Genomic DNA, 14,587 nt, shown 5'->3' with positions numbered 1-14,587 from the left:
GAACTCTGACCTCAAGTGATCCTCCCGCCTCAGCCTCCCAAAGTGCTAAGATTACAGGCGTGAGCCACATGCCTGGCCTCTATGATGTAATTATGCATTGCATGCCTGTATCAAGACATCTCATGTACCTCATAAATATATACACCTACAATGTACCCACAAAAATTAAAAATTAAAAAATGTAACAGGTATATATCCTTAAAATAGCATAAAAATACAAAATACTTAAAAATAAATTTTAAAAGATATTTGCAAGGCCTCAAGACAAAAGGCTATAAAACATTAAAAAAGGAAATTAAAGATCTAAATAAATGGGAGAATTCATCATGTTCATGAATTAGAAGATTTACAATGCAAATCCATCAATTCTCGCATATTTGGTAAATACATTCAATGAAATCCCCATCAGTATCAAGAGTGTGTGTGTATACAAGTAGATTCTAAAATATATAGTTTTTAAAAGTCAAGAATACTCAAAGCACTCCGAGAGAAGAAGAGCAATAGGAGGACTTCCTGTCCCTGACAATAAGCCTATGAAATTTAAAATATGGTATGAAGGAACAGGAACACACTCAGTTACAGATCTCGTCAGCTGTGTGTGTTCCTTTTTCCTCTCATATCCACTCTCCACCTTTCTCTTCCTTGCTGTTTGTCTCAGGAGGCTGACCTGAATGAACTGCATCAACAAGGCTCCCGTGCCCTCTGGGTTCTAGTGGATTTTTGCCACTGAGGTGCCCTTTGCCAAAATCTGAAAAAGGTAGCAGAGCAAGGTCAGGGTGTTTGTTCCTTGGTTCTCCTCCTGAGGAATCTCTTCTAGTGGGAAACATCATTTGTTCAAAGATCACAGCTCCTTTCAACTTGGCTCTCTCCACACACCCATCTCCATTCAGGTTTTGATATTCCTCTCTGCCCTCTGGACATAGGGATAGTAAAACTCCACTGGTCTAAAGATAATAAAATTAAAATGCAGGTATTTCTCAAAAATCTCATAGAGAAAGAAGTCTGAGGATTCAGGTAAATGGGAATGTGGTAATGGAATTATCTGATGCAATTTAATCAGATGCTTGCTAACCATATCCCTGGGAATCCCAGAGGACCCTTCTTTCACCAAGGAATCAGGAAATTCATCATTGAGTGGGTCACCAGAATTCTTAAAATATTTCTTGGAGGCCATCCATCCTCTATACAGTGAAGACAATGGGGACGGGGTGGGCACATTGCCGTGTAATTTGCTTTCCTGGATTTCAGTGGGTGTGACTGGATCCTGTTGTGATAGGTAGTGGAGTTTAACAGATAGAGACAAAGATCGAGTTTAACAGATAGAGTATTAATCAGAGTCTTTTAACATTCAGAGATTTTTGGAGAAAGCTAATTAATCATGGAACACCTAGGAAGGAAAGACAGAATCAGCTTCCTAAGGCTCTACTTTATATTATCTAGATTTTTTGAGGAAAAAAATATAGTTTTAGTAGCTATAATGGAGATTAATAGCCCCTTAATCAATCCCAATTGAGAGGCCTAAAACATCTGAACTGAGGGAATGGTTGCATCCATTTGAGAAAGATTATGCCAGACAATATCAAGCGTTGGCAAGGATATGGAACAACTGAAGCTCTTATATATTTATTATGTTGGCGCTAGGAATGTAAAATTGTGCCACCACTTTGAAAAATGGTTTAGCAATTTTTATAAAGTTAAGCATGCATATACTGTGTGATCTAATAATTTGCACCCATAGACTGTTAACCAGAAGAAATAAAAAATATGTATTCACAGAAGTATTTATGCAGAATATATTTGTGAATAGAAAATATTCACATAATATTGTTTATTTCTTTTGGATAAATATTCAGAGGTGCTTTATTCATTATAGGTCAGAACTGGAAAAAAATAAATAGGAATGAACAATTTATATATACAATAACATGGAGGCATTTTAAAAACATTACATGGAGAAAAATGTCAGATGAAAAGAGTTTATACTGTATGTATCCATTAATTTGAAACTCGAGGAACAGCAAATTTAATCCATATTGAGAGAAAACAGATCAGTGGTTGTCTGGATTCTGCAGTTGGGGAACCCAGACAACCACTGATTGACAGGTAGAGAACACAGAGGAACAATTTAGGGTGAAATAATTGTTCTGTGTCTTGATTTATACAACAGTTACATGTTCTATAAATATTTCAAAACTCACCATATTTCAAAGCACTTAAAATGGGTTCATTTTACTGCATGTAATTCATACCTCAATAATGTTGATTTTTTTAAAAGAAATAATAAATATTGCTACATGCCAACCAAAATGTCTAAAATTTAAAAAGAAAGACAGAGCTAAGTAATGAAGAGAATTTGAATCTACTCAAACAAGTAAGAGTGTAAATTGATACCAATACTTAGGAAAATTGTTTAACACTAATTTCTCAATTTGAATCATAACTGATGAAAATTATTTTTTAAAAAGCCAAAGTCTGGGAAATCGTCCTAAGGGCATACCAAAAATGGAGAAGCATTTATTCAAGAAAATCTACTAAATGTCAGCAAGCAAAAATAAATAAGATGTGATATATATGTATACACACACACATATAATAGAATATTATTCAGCCTAAAAAGGCTGTTTTTATGGATACACGTTCCTTTTTGGGATGAGGAAAATGTTCTAAAATTGATTGTGGTGATGGTTGCACAACTCTGTGAATATAATAAAAAACATTGAGTTGTACACTTTAAATGGGTGAATTACATGGTATGCAAATTGTATCTTAATGAAGCTGTTACATAAAAATAAAAAAAGCAAAGCAAAAGATACCACAATATTTATTGTTCTTTTCTAGACTCAGTCTGGATTCTCCATACCATTTGAATATTGCAGTAATGAACACTATATGTTTGACTTTTGTATAATATAACTAGATAACATAGAGACATCTACATTTCATATTTCTTTTCACAATCCCAATTTTTTAAACCTATATATTTATACCAGTACTGAATTATTAGTATCATTTTTAATCTGACACATATATAACATGGCACAGTGAATAGCTGTCAAATTAAGTGTCACTATATGACTATTGTGTCATATATGGTCATATTCTAATAACCAGTCTTTATGTATTATAGATTTGTGAATTTTTCTTTTTTGGAGGATGGAGAATAAGGTTTGGTGTGCTATTTGAATTTTGCTCACAGATATAATCTGGCATTTTTACTTTTACTTTTAGACACTTTTGTTCAATTTGTTTTCAAAAAAATTAGAAGCTTTTTGGGGGAAAAATTGCAAGAGTCATTCCATATAATTTCTCCCAATAATGTTATGAGTAAATAAAAATTAATATATTCACCCAACAAATTAAGTTCTCAATCCGTGCCAAATCCTATGCTATACAATGAGTAACATGAGCTTTGGGAACTGCCTTCAAACATGTGAAGAACAGGATACCACAGAAAACAAAAGGAATACATTAATTGAGAAAACATCACATAAATAATTTTGGGGGGGCTTCCTTTATTTTATTTTATTAAAAAAATTTTAAATAGGTTTTTGGGGAACAGGTGCTGTTTGGTTACATGAATAAGTTCTTTAATGGTGATTTCTGAGATTTTGGTGCACCCATCACCCAAGCAGTGTTCACTGTACCCAATGTGTTGTCTTTTATCCCTCACCACTCCCACACCTTCCCCTGAGTCCTCAAACTCCAATGTACCATTCTCATGCCTTTGTGTCTTAGAGTTTAGCTCCCACATATGAGTGAGAATGTATGATGTTTGGTTTTCCATTCCTGAGCTACTTCATGATATGGTTTGGCTGTGTCCCCATCAAATTCTCATTTTGAATTCCCATGTGTTGTGGGAGAGACCTGGTGGGAGGTAATTGAATGATGCGGGCAGGGCTTTCCCATGCTGTTCTCATGATAGTAAATAAGTCTCATAAGATCTGATGGTTTTAAAAGGTGTTCCCCTGCACAAGGTCTCTCATTTTTTGCCTGCCACCATCCATACAAGATGTGACTTGCTCTTCCTTGCCTTCTGCCATGATTGTGAGACTTCCCCAGCCAGGTGAAACTGTAAGTCCAATTAAACCTCTTTCTTTTGTAAATTGCCCAGTCTCTGGTATGTCTTTATCAGCAGCATGAAAATGGACTAACATAGCATATTGGTACCAGCAGAGTGGAGCGTTGAAGAAAAGATACCTGAAAATGTGGAAGCGACCTTGGAACTGGGTAACAGGTACAGGCTGGAACAGTTTGGAGGGCTCAGAAGAAGACAGGAAAATGTGGGAAAGTTTGGAGCTTCCTAGAGACTTGTTAAATGGCTTTGACAAACATGCTGATAGTGATATGAACAATATCATCTTCCAGGATGAGGTGGTCTCAGGTGGAGATAAGGAACTTGCTTGGAACTAGAGCAAAGGTGACTTTGTTACATTTTAGCAAAGAGACTGGTGGCATTTTGCCCCTGCCCTGGAGATCTGTGGAACATTGAACTTGAGAGAGATGATTTACAGTATCTGGCAGAAGAAATTCCTAAGCACCAAAGCATTCAAGAGGTGACTTGGGTGCTGTTAAAAGCATTCAGTTTTATAAGGGAAGCAGAGCATAAAAGTTTGGAAAATTTGCAGCCTGACAATGCAATAGAAAAGGAAATCCCATTTTCTGAGGAGAAATTCAAGCCATAATGAAGAGCCAAATGTTAATCCTCAAGACAAATGGGGAAAACGTCTCCAGGTTATGCCAGAGGTCTTCACGGCAGTCCCTCCCATCACAGGCCTGAAGGCCTCAGAGGAAAACGTGGTTTCATGGGCTGGGCCCAGGGTCCTCATGCTGTGTGCAGCTTAGGAACTTGGTGCTCTGCATTCCAGCTGCTCCAGCCATGGCTGAAAGGGGCCAACATAGAGCTCAGGCCATGGCTTCAGAGGGTGCAAGCCTCAAGCCTTGGCAGCTTCCACTTGGTGGTGAGCCTGCAAGTGCACAGAAGTCAAGAATTGAGGTTTGGGAACCTCCACCTAGATTTCAGAAGATGTATGGAAACGCATGGATGTCCAGGCAGAAGTTTGCTGCAGGGGCAGGGCTCTCATGGAGAACCTCTGCTAGCACAGTGTTGAAGGGAAATGTGGGATTAGACCCCCACATAGAGCTTCTACTGGAGCACTGCCTAGTGGAGCTGTTAGAAGAGGGCCACCATCCTCCAGACCCCAGAATGGTACATCCACTGACAGTTTACACCACACACTTAGAAAAGCTACAGATACTCAATGCCAGCCTATGAAAGCAGCCAGTAGGGAGGCTGTACCCTGCAAAGCCACAGGGGTGAAGCTGCCTAAGACCATGGGAGCCCACCTCTTACATCAGTGTGACTTGGATGTGAGACATGGAGTCAAGCGAGATCATTTTGGAGCTTTAAGATTTGACTGCACCGCTGGATTTTGGACTCACGTGGGGTCTATAGCCCCTTTGTTTCGGCCAATTTCTCCCATTTGGAATGGCTGTATTTACCCAATGTCTGTACCCTCACTGTATCTAGGAAGTAACAAACCTGCTTTTGATTTTACAGGCTCATAGGTGGAAGGGACTTGCCTTGTCTCGGATAAGACTTGACTTTAGACTGTGGACTTTTGAATTAATGCTGAAATAAGTTAAGACTTTGGAGGACTGTTGGGAAGGCATGATTAGTTTTGAAATGCAAGGAAGTGATATTTGGGAAGGGTCAGGTTGGAAGTATATGGTTTGGCTGCGTCCCCACCCAAATCTCATCTTGAATTCCCATGTGTTGTGGGAGGGACCCAGCGGGAGGTAATTGAATAATGTGGGCAAGTCTTTCCCATGCTGTTCTCATGATAGTGAATAAGTCTCACAAGATCTGATGGTTTTAAAAAGAGGCATTCCCCTGCACAAGCTCTCTCTCATTTTTTGCTTGCCACTATCCATGTAAGACATGACTTGCTCTTTCTTGCCTTACGCCATGATTGAGAGGCTTTCCCACCCATATGGAACTATAAGTCCAATTAAACCTCTTTCTTTGTAAATTGCCCAGTCTTGGGTGTGTCTTTATCAGCACCATGAAAACAGATGAATACACTTCACTTAGAATAATAATCTCCATTTCCATCTAGGTTGCTGCAAATGCCATTATTTTGTTCTTTTTTATGGCTGGGTTGTATTCCATGGTGTATATATATACCACATTTTCTTTATTCGGTCGTTGATTGATGGGCATTTGGGCTGGTTCCATATTTTTGCAATTGCAAGTTGTGCTGCTATAAACATGCATGTGCAAGTATCTTTTTTGTATAATGACTTATTTTCCTCTGGGTAAATACCTAGTAGTGGGATTGCTGGATCAAACAGTAGATCTACTTTTAGTTCTTTAAGGAATCTCCACACTGTTTTTCATAGTGGTTGTACTAGATTACATTCCCATCAACAGTGTGAAAGTGTTCCCTTTTCACTGCATCCAAACCAATGGGTATTTTTTTTTATTTTTTTATTATGACCATTATTGCAGGAGTGAGGTGGTATCACATTGTGGGTTTGATTTGCATTTCCCCGATAAATAATGATGTTGAGCATTTCCAGATGCTTGTTGGCCATTGGTATATCTTTTCTGAGAATTGTCTAGTCATGTCGTTAGCTCACTTTTTGATGGGATTGTTTGTTTTTTCTTGCTGATTTGAGTCATTGAGTTAGATTCTCGATATTAGTCCTTTGTCAGATGTATAGATTGTGAAGATTTTCTCCCACTCTGTGGGTTGTCTGTCAACTCTGCTGATTGTTTCTTTTGCTGTGCAGAAGCTTTTTAGTTTAATTAGGTCCCATCTATATATCTTTGTTCTTGTTACATTTGCTTTTGGGTTCTTGGTCATGAAGTCTTTGCCTAAGCCAGTGTCTAGAAGGGTTTTTCTGATGGTATCTTCTAGAATTTTTATGGTTTTAGGTCTTAGATTTAAGTCCTTGATTCATCTTGAGTTGATTTTTGCATAAGGTGAGAGATGAGGATCCAGTTTCATTCTTCTACATGTGGCTAGCCAATTATCCCAGAACCATTTATTGAATAGGGTGTCCCTTCCCCACATTATGTTTTTGTTCGGTTTGTCAAAGATCAGTTGGCTGTAAGTATTTGGCTTCATTTCTGGCTTCTCTATTCTGTTCCATTGGTCTAGGTGCCTATTTTTATACTAGTACCATGCTGTTTTGGTGACTATGGCATTAGAGCATAGCCTGAAGTCGGGTAATGTGATGCTTCCAGATTTGTTCTTTTTGGTTAGTCTTGCTTTGGCAATGTGGGCTCTTTTTTGTTTCCTTATGAATTTTAGGAAATAATTCTAAAACCCCAAAGTGACTGAAAATAATTTGACCTTTCTTAGAGAATTATGGTAGGAAGCTCTTTGCTGAGCCTCGTCACTAGAGGGAGGTAGCACATCCAAAATAATCTATCTTTAGACCTGAAACACAAACCCTGAAAGATTGCTAACTGACTTGGTTCCTAGTTCTATGTAAAGGAGTTCACACATACAGTCACAAGAGGGAGCTGTTACAGCTGCAAATCCAAGCTCCTTCCAGGGTGAGCGAGGTTGTCATTGAGTTGCATAAGGAATTTATGTTCATTCTTTTTGCCACCTTGTGCTTTATTATCTCTTTTTGAGTGTGTGCACAGTTTCAAAGACATGGGTAAGCTCCTTCCCAAATGCAGAGCAGAAGAGACCCTGAATGGGAAAACAGAGAAGTGACTAATACATAGCTCAATTTTAAATGGTGAAATATTTGTTGCTATAATGAACTGACAAGCTTAGTTATTGTAGCAGAGATAATGAGTAATTTTAATTTTATTCCTTCCCATTTCTTTAATAACCACTTTTGAAAATAACTAGAAAAACCCCTTCATAGTTACTTCTACCTCTCTTATCAAATGGCATCGTTTGATTTCCCTCTCCAAACCTCTTCCCATTTCTTCCTTTCTCCTTCAATGTATGCCACTCCTAGGCACCACGAAGATGAGAAAGCATGTGTTAAAGAGGAGTTCAAGTGACATAGAAATAGGGGTCATTCAAGCCATTGGCTCCTGTCTCAAAACCAGAGGCACAGGCAATGTCTATCTAGAAGACACTTAGGACATTATTCCAGGAGCCAGTGTGGGAGACCTGAGTACCAGGAAACTTGGCTTTTAACCTGAGTTCTAAATTTGTTCTTTCCTTTCACACTTAGCACAGCAGTATTATACAATTATGAAATTACTTTTGTTATATATGTTGCAAATACCTTCTTTCATTGTGTCATTTGATTTTCAATTTTGCTTATGGTAATTTTTTTACCAAAAAGAAGTTTCTAACTGTTGAAATTAAATTATATGCTACTGCTTCTAAGACTTACTCGCCCTGAAGATGTGGATAGAAATTCCCTTCTTTCCCTTACAGCACAGGGCTCACATAGACTTCTTGGAATAAAGGGCAGTTCTTACCAGCTCAATGGGTTGTCAAACTACCAATTAATGGTGGGTTTTGTCCTTACCATAATAAGGGATGGGTAATCCCATTTACTTCTTTAGATGTAGCCTACTTGAGTTTCAGCCTTGAAAATGATCTTAATGGAAACTTTCTGAATTAAAGCTAGATTTAAAGAAAATATTCTTCCCCTCTTTTTAAAGTTTTATTTTTTTAATTAACAAATAATAATCGTATTTTATATTCTTTTAAAATGTGTGTTTAAACCTGGGGGTGGGCTAGACCTAACCAGGAAGCTGCTCTATCTTTAGCTGACGATTTCTGGGGAGCACTCAAATTGAAACCTGCCTGGTGTGGGATGTGCTGTGGCTGCTGCTTTGTTGCTTGGGACCTCGTCTGACCTAGGATCAGACACAGATTCTGAGTTCTGGGGCCTGGAACCTCAATGTGCACTTGAACAATGAAGTTGGTGACAAGCATTACTGTACTCCTATCTTTGGGTAAGTGTTCTGGGCCTAAGAAAGGATAGTTTTGTGGCTAATGACAAAAGAGAGTTATCTGCTGTCTCCATGTTTTCTACCATGATTTACCAATTGCTGGAAAGAATTTGTTTCTATGTGTTTCTCGAGGGTGTCTGAGCGTCAGTGTGAGGGGTTGGTCATATCCACTACTCAGAGAAGATTCTCCAGGTCTCACAGCTCTCAAGCTGTAAGGAGTTTTAGGTTCATTGAGCTCAAGGGTCATGGAAAATGGGAAATTTATTTTTGGCCTTGTGGCTCTGCATAGCTCAGGAACAAATAAATACCAGTAATATTTATCTTGTCCTGTGCAACACACATAAAAATACTCAAATATGGAGTAGGGCAGGGAGGACAGTTCTGGAGCAGTGGTGAACCTGACCTTCAGATGCACCAAGAGCTGATGATCCAGAGCTAATCTGCTGTTTTTCAACCCCATAGGTATTATGGGTGATGCTAAGACCACACAGCCAAATTCAATGGAGAGTTACGAAGAAGAGCCTGTTCACTTGCCTTGTAACCACTCCACAATCAGTGGAACTGATTACATACATTGGTATCGACAGCTTCCCTCCCAGGGTCCAGAGTACGTGATTCATGGTCTTACAAGCAATGTGAACAGAATGGCCTCTCTGACAATCGCTGAGGACAGAAAGTCCAGTACCTTGATCCTGCACCGTGCTACTTTGAGAGATGCTGCTGTGTACTACTGCATCTTGAGAGACCACAGTGGGACAGATGGGGCTGCAGCTGTGCAATATCTCCCTGGTAGTGAAAGGGAAGGCATCTAACAAGGCCACTGCACAAGAAAGAGCACAGAAGTTTAATAGAGGAAGAAGAAAATTTAAAGAAGAAAAGGGAAATGAAGTAAAGAGGAGGTGGTAAGGAAATCAATGAGAGGGTTAAAGGAATGAAGAAACTGATAAAGAATAGCTAAGAAGTCCTGAAGAAAGGACTGAGAAGCTTGGCGAAGAGATGAAGAATCACAATTGGAATTCTGCAGTCAGGAAGAAAGGAAATAAGAATTTTCCAGGACGCTTTCTTTTAATCAACTCTTGCTTTCCATGTAGACCTCACTATAAAAGATGAGAACCATCATCTGGTAGTCCCAAAGCATTTCTTCATCTAGCCCCAGGCAAGTGCCTGGGCTTTGAATATTATATCACATTAGTCCCTCCAACCTCTCAATAACTGAAATGAATTTCAGAAATTGATTCATGTGCCCTTACGAAAAATTTGAAATTTTATTTGTTACTCATCCATAGCACATACTCTTGGGATATAGATGATTTCTGGAAGGGAGCAAGAAAGTGGTGGATATGTGAATATTGATTTCATTTTTTAAATCTATGTTGAAATATCTCTATTATTAAACAAAAATACACAAATCTTTTTTCATTGTAAAAGATTCAAACTATTAAGTATGTGAAGTAAAACCTTAAAGGCCCAAACTGACTGTCTCCATCTCCATCCCATTTTCTCTTCAATTCCTACAATAACCCATTTTGACAGTTTGGAGAGTGCCCTGATGATCATACTCCTTTTCATTTATGTGGATACTCACGTAAATATCTACCCAATTTTATTACATAAATTGGATCTTACCATGTATATTTGTCTGCAACTTGCTTTTATTTTTATTTAAAAATAGTTTTTGAGGTGTGTTCATACCGAGATACATGTGTATGCATGTGTGTATAAACTGGCCTTATTCTTTTCAATATCTACAAATGTTCACAGTATGGTTGTATAATAGTTTTACTTACCTCACCTATATCATCTCTACATATATAAATATATATGACATATGTGTATGTGTGTGTGTATGTGTGTGTCTGTATACATATTCCTTATAGATTCCTAGAAGTGGAATTACTGGATCAAAAGATATGCCTATTTTATATTTTTATAGATATTGAAAAGTTGCATTCCAAAATGGCTTTAACAGTCTAACCCAAGATCAGGAACATGGCAAAAATGTCTACTCTCACCGTTTCTATTCAACATTATCCTAGAGAATCTAACCAATGCAATGAGACAAAAAGAAAAAGGAAACCAGGCTTTACCTATTACAGATTTGTGAATTTTTCTTTTTTGGAGGATGGAGAATGAGGGTTGGTGTGCTATTTGAATTTTTCCCACAGATCTAATCTGGCATTTGCCTTTACTTTGGATACTTCTGTTCAATTTGTTTTCAAAAAATTGGAAGCTTTTTTGGAATAATTTCAAGAGTCATTCCACATAACTTCTCCTAATAATGTTATGAGTAAATAGTAATTAATATATTCACCCAACAAATTAAATCTTTAATCTGTGCCAAATCCTATGCTGTACAATGAATAACATGGGCTTTGGGAACTGACTTCAAACATGGGAAGAACAAGATACCACGGAAAACAAAAGGAATATAATAATCGAGAGAACAACACAGAAATAATTCTAAAAGCTCCGAAGTGACTGAAAATAATTCTGTCTTTCTTAGAGAATTGTGGTAGCAAGCTCTTTGCTGAGCCTTGTCCCTAGAGGGAGGTAGCACATCCAAAATAATCTATCTTTAGACCTGAAACACAAAACCCTGAAAGATCGCTAACTGACTTTATGGTAAAGGAAACCATATTTAACTTTTTAAAACGTAACTATCATTTTGCAAACAATAGAATTGTCTGTGTAGCAAATCCTATAGATAAAAAAACTACTGTAACCAATAAATGAGTTAGATAAAATTGCAAGATACAAGCTCAATATACAAAATAATGCTGCTTCCATACAGTAACACTAAACAAGCAGAATTGAAATTTATATAGATATGCATATGTATATTTATGCATTTATATATTTATGCACACATATGCATAAAAAACTTTTAACAAAATTTTAGCAGACTGAATCTAACAATATATAAAAAGGATAATACATAATAATGAAGTGGGGTTCGTCTCAAGAATGCAATTTATATGTATATGAATTTCAGTTCTGTGCCAGGCACAGTGGCTCATGCCTGTAATCTTGGCACTTTGGGGGCTGAGGCAGGCAGATAGCTTGAGGCCAGGAATTCAAGACTAGCGTGGCCAACATGGCAAAACCCTGTCTCTACTAAAAATAAAAAATTAGCCAGGTGAGGTGGCACACACCTGTAATCCCAGCTACTCAGGAGGCTGAGGCACGAGAATCACTGGAACCTGGGGGGCAGAGGTTGCAGTAAGCCAAGATTACATCACTGCATTCCAGCCTGGGCAACAGAGTGAGACTCTGTCTCAAATAAATAAATAAATAAATTTCAATTCTGGCGTGTGTGTGTGTGTGTGTGTGTATGAATACATTTGACAAAAGTTGTCTAAGGCGTGTACACTAAAAGATATAAAAAAAATCTGAGATGCATTTAAGATCTAAATAAATGGAAAGAGTTATTGTGTTTGCAGATTAGAAGACTCATTAAAATTCTCTCCAAATTGACCTACAGATTCAATGTCATTCAAATCAAAATCCCAACAGAAATTTTCATAGAAATTGACAAGTGGGTCTAAGATTTATATGAAAATGCCAAGGGACTATAGTAACAAAAAAATTCTTTTTAAAAAACACAAATTGAGGAACTTACACTACTGATATGAATACTTTTATAGTTACAATAATCAAGAGACTATGATATTGATATAAAGATAGACAAGTAGAACATTGGAACACAATAAAGGATCCAATAATAGGCCAGCATATACATAGTTGATTTTCAACAAAAATACCACAACAATTTGTTATGAACTGAATATTTGTGCTCTCCCCTGCAAATTCATGTGTTGAAATCCTAACCCCCAGTGTGATGGCATTAGGAAGAAGGTCTTTGAGGAGGTGATTAGGTCATAAAAGTGTAGCCATCTTGAATGGGATTAGTTCCATTCAGTGAAACCCTAGAGAACTTTCTTGTTCTTTCTGTCATGTGAGGACACCACAAGAAGACTGCCATCTATGAACCAGGAAGCAGGCCCTCACCAGACATGAGATCTTCCAGCACCTCGATCTTAGACTTCCCAGCCTTCAGAACCATGAGAAATAAATTTCCATTGTTTTAGTCACACAGTCTATGGTATTTTGTTATGGCAGCCCAAGCTAACAAACACAATCTCAAAATAAATATGCTGAAAGAAACCGGGCGACAGAAAGCAGATACGGTATGATTCTGTTTACGTAAAACTCTAGAAAATCTATAGTAAGAGAAGGCAGACTAGAGATTGCCTGGGGTTGAATAGGCATTGGGATGATATATTGGAAAGGTATACAGAAAGGATTAACAAGGAACACAAGGAATAGAGACACAAGGAGACTGTGGGGAGTGGTGCATATGTTCTTTATCTTGATTGTGATGATGATTTCACATTTGTATGACCATGTCAAAAATTATCATATTGGACCTTGTAAACATATGTAATTTATTATATGCAAATTGTACCTCAGAAAAGTAGTTTTTAAGAAGGCTCAAAACAAAAGTAGACAGATAAATATTGAAAAATAATCACTCACTCTGTACTATAGAGAACAGAATTTTTTACTTTCTCTTAATTATGGAGGGTAAACTTTCTCAAGCATGCAAGGGTAACATATGTTATGAGATTATATTTTCTTTATCTCATAAGTGGCATATTTTAATGCAATAAATAGATCTATCTCATATATAAATTAACTCCAGAAAACCTGTCCATTATTCAGCATTTCTCAGTCTGGCCAAAGAGTGGCAGTGTTAAAAAAGTATTTGAGTAAGATTGTACAGTGCTGAACAAACAGGAATCCAGGTATGGCTTCTGATTGGTGCAATCTCCTACACCAATGAGCAAAGTAACTTCTGCTGGGGAAGCTCATTCAGTAAAATCTGATTTAACTGTGTTTTCTAAGTAGCTAAGGGATGGAGACTGTTCTGCAAGTACTCCTAGGGATATTGGGGTTCCAAGCAGCCTGTGAGTATGTGGTTAGTCTGGGAGAATTGTGAGATGGTGACAGCATCCTGAGGGCAAGAGTCGAGTCATCTTCTGTTCTGGGAAGGCCCTTTTGAGAGCCAGATATGTGCTGAAAAAAAAAAAAGACAATACTTTGTTTTAATGTGACAATTCTGCTGCCTAGGGGGAGTGGGGAGGGGGAGAAAAACATCATCCCTACCATGACCATGAAAATCTTATGAGGGTCTTCTGTATTTTCTTTACATTGTCTTTTTGAACAGGGGTCAGTAGCCAAGAACTGGAGCAGAGTCCTCAGTCCTTGATCGTCCAAGAGGGAAAGAATCTCACCATAAACTGCACGTCATCAAAGACGTTATATGGCTTATACTGGTATAAGCAAAAGTATGGTGAAGGTCTTATCTTCTTGATGATGCTACAGAAAGGTGGGGAAGAGAAAAGTCATGAAAAGATAACTGCCAAGTTGGATGAGAAAAAGCAGCAAAGTTCCCTGCATATCACAGCCTCCCAGCCCAGCCATGCAGGCATCTACCTCTGTGGAGCAGACACACAGCGATCTTCAGGCCTCTATCAGCTGTCTCCAAACCTGCAGCTGGGCCACATATGCTCTTCTGACATGGGGCTCCTGAGATGTGGCTGGGACCTTTGCCAAGACATGAAGCCTCAGAACGTTGCAATTGTCTTA

General features: G+C 37.9%; 1 protein-coding gene and 1 gene segment (V, D, J or C); both read left to right on the top strand.

Moving 5' to 3' along the window:
- LOC101135612 (T cell receptor alpha chain MC.7.G5) overlaps positions 1 to 14,587 on the top strand; it is a 548,557-nt gene that overhangs the window by 184,964 nt on the left and 349,006 nt on the right. The gene's annotated exons all lie outside the window — the stretch shown is intronic.
- Positions 8,854 to 10,558, top strand: LOC129526826 (T cell receptor alpha variable 26-2-like). The segment is given in 2 exon segments: positions 8,854 to 8,941; positions 9,401 to 10,558. Coding segments are annotated over 2 exon segments (390 nt in total).

The sequence above is a fragment of the Gorilla gorilla genome, chromosome 15 (assembly GCF_029281585.2).
Source record: "Gorilla gorilla gorilla isolate KB3781 chromosome 15, NHGRI_mGorGor1-v2.1_pri, whole genome shotgun sequence".
Classification (NCBI taxonomy): domain Eukaryota; kingdom Metazoa; phylum Chordata; class Mammalia; order Primates; family Hominidae; genus Gorilla; species Gorilla gorilla.
The sequence above is the reverse complement of the archived record's forward strand: the minus strand, read 5'-3'. Positions and strand labels throughout refer to the sequence as shown.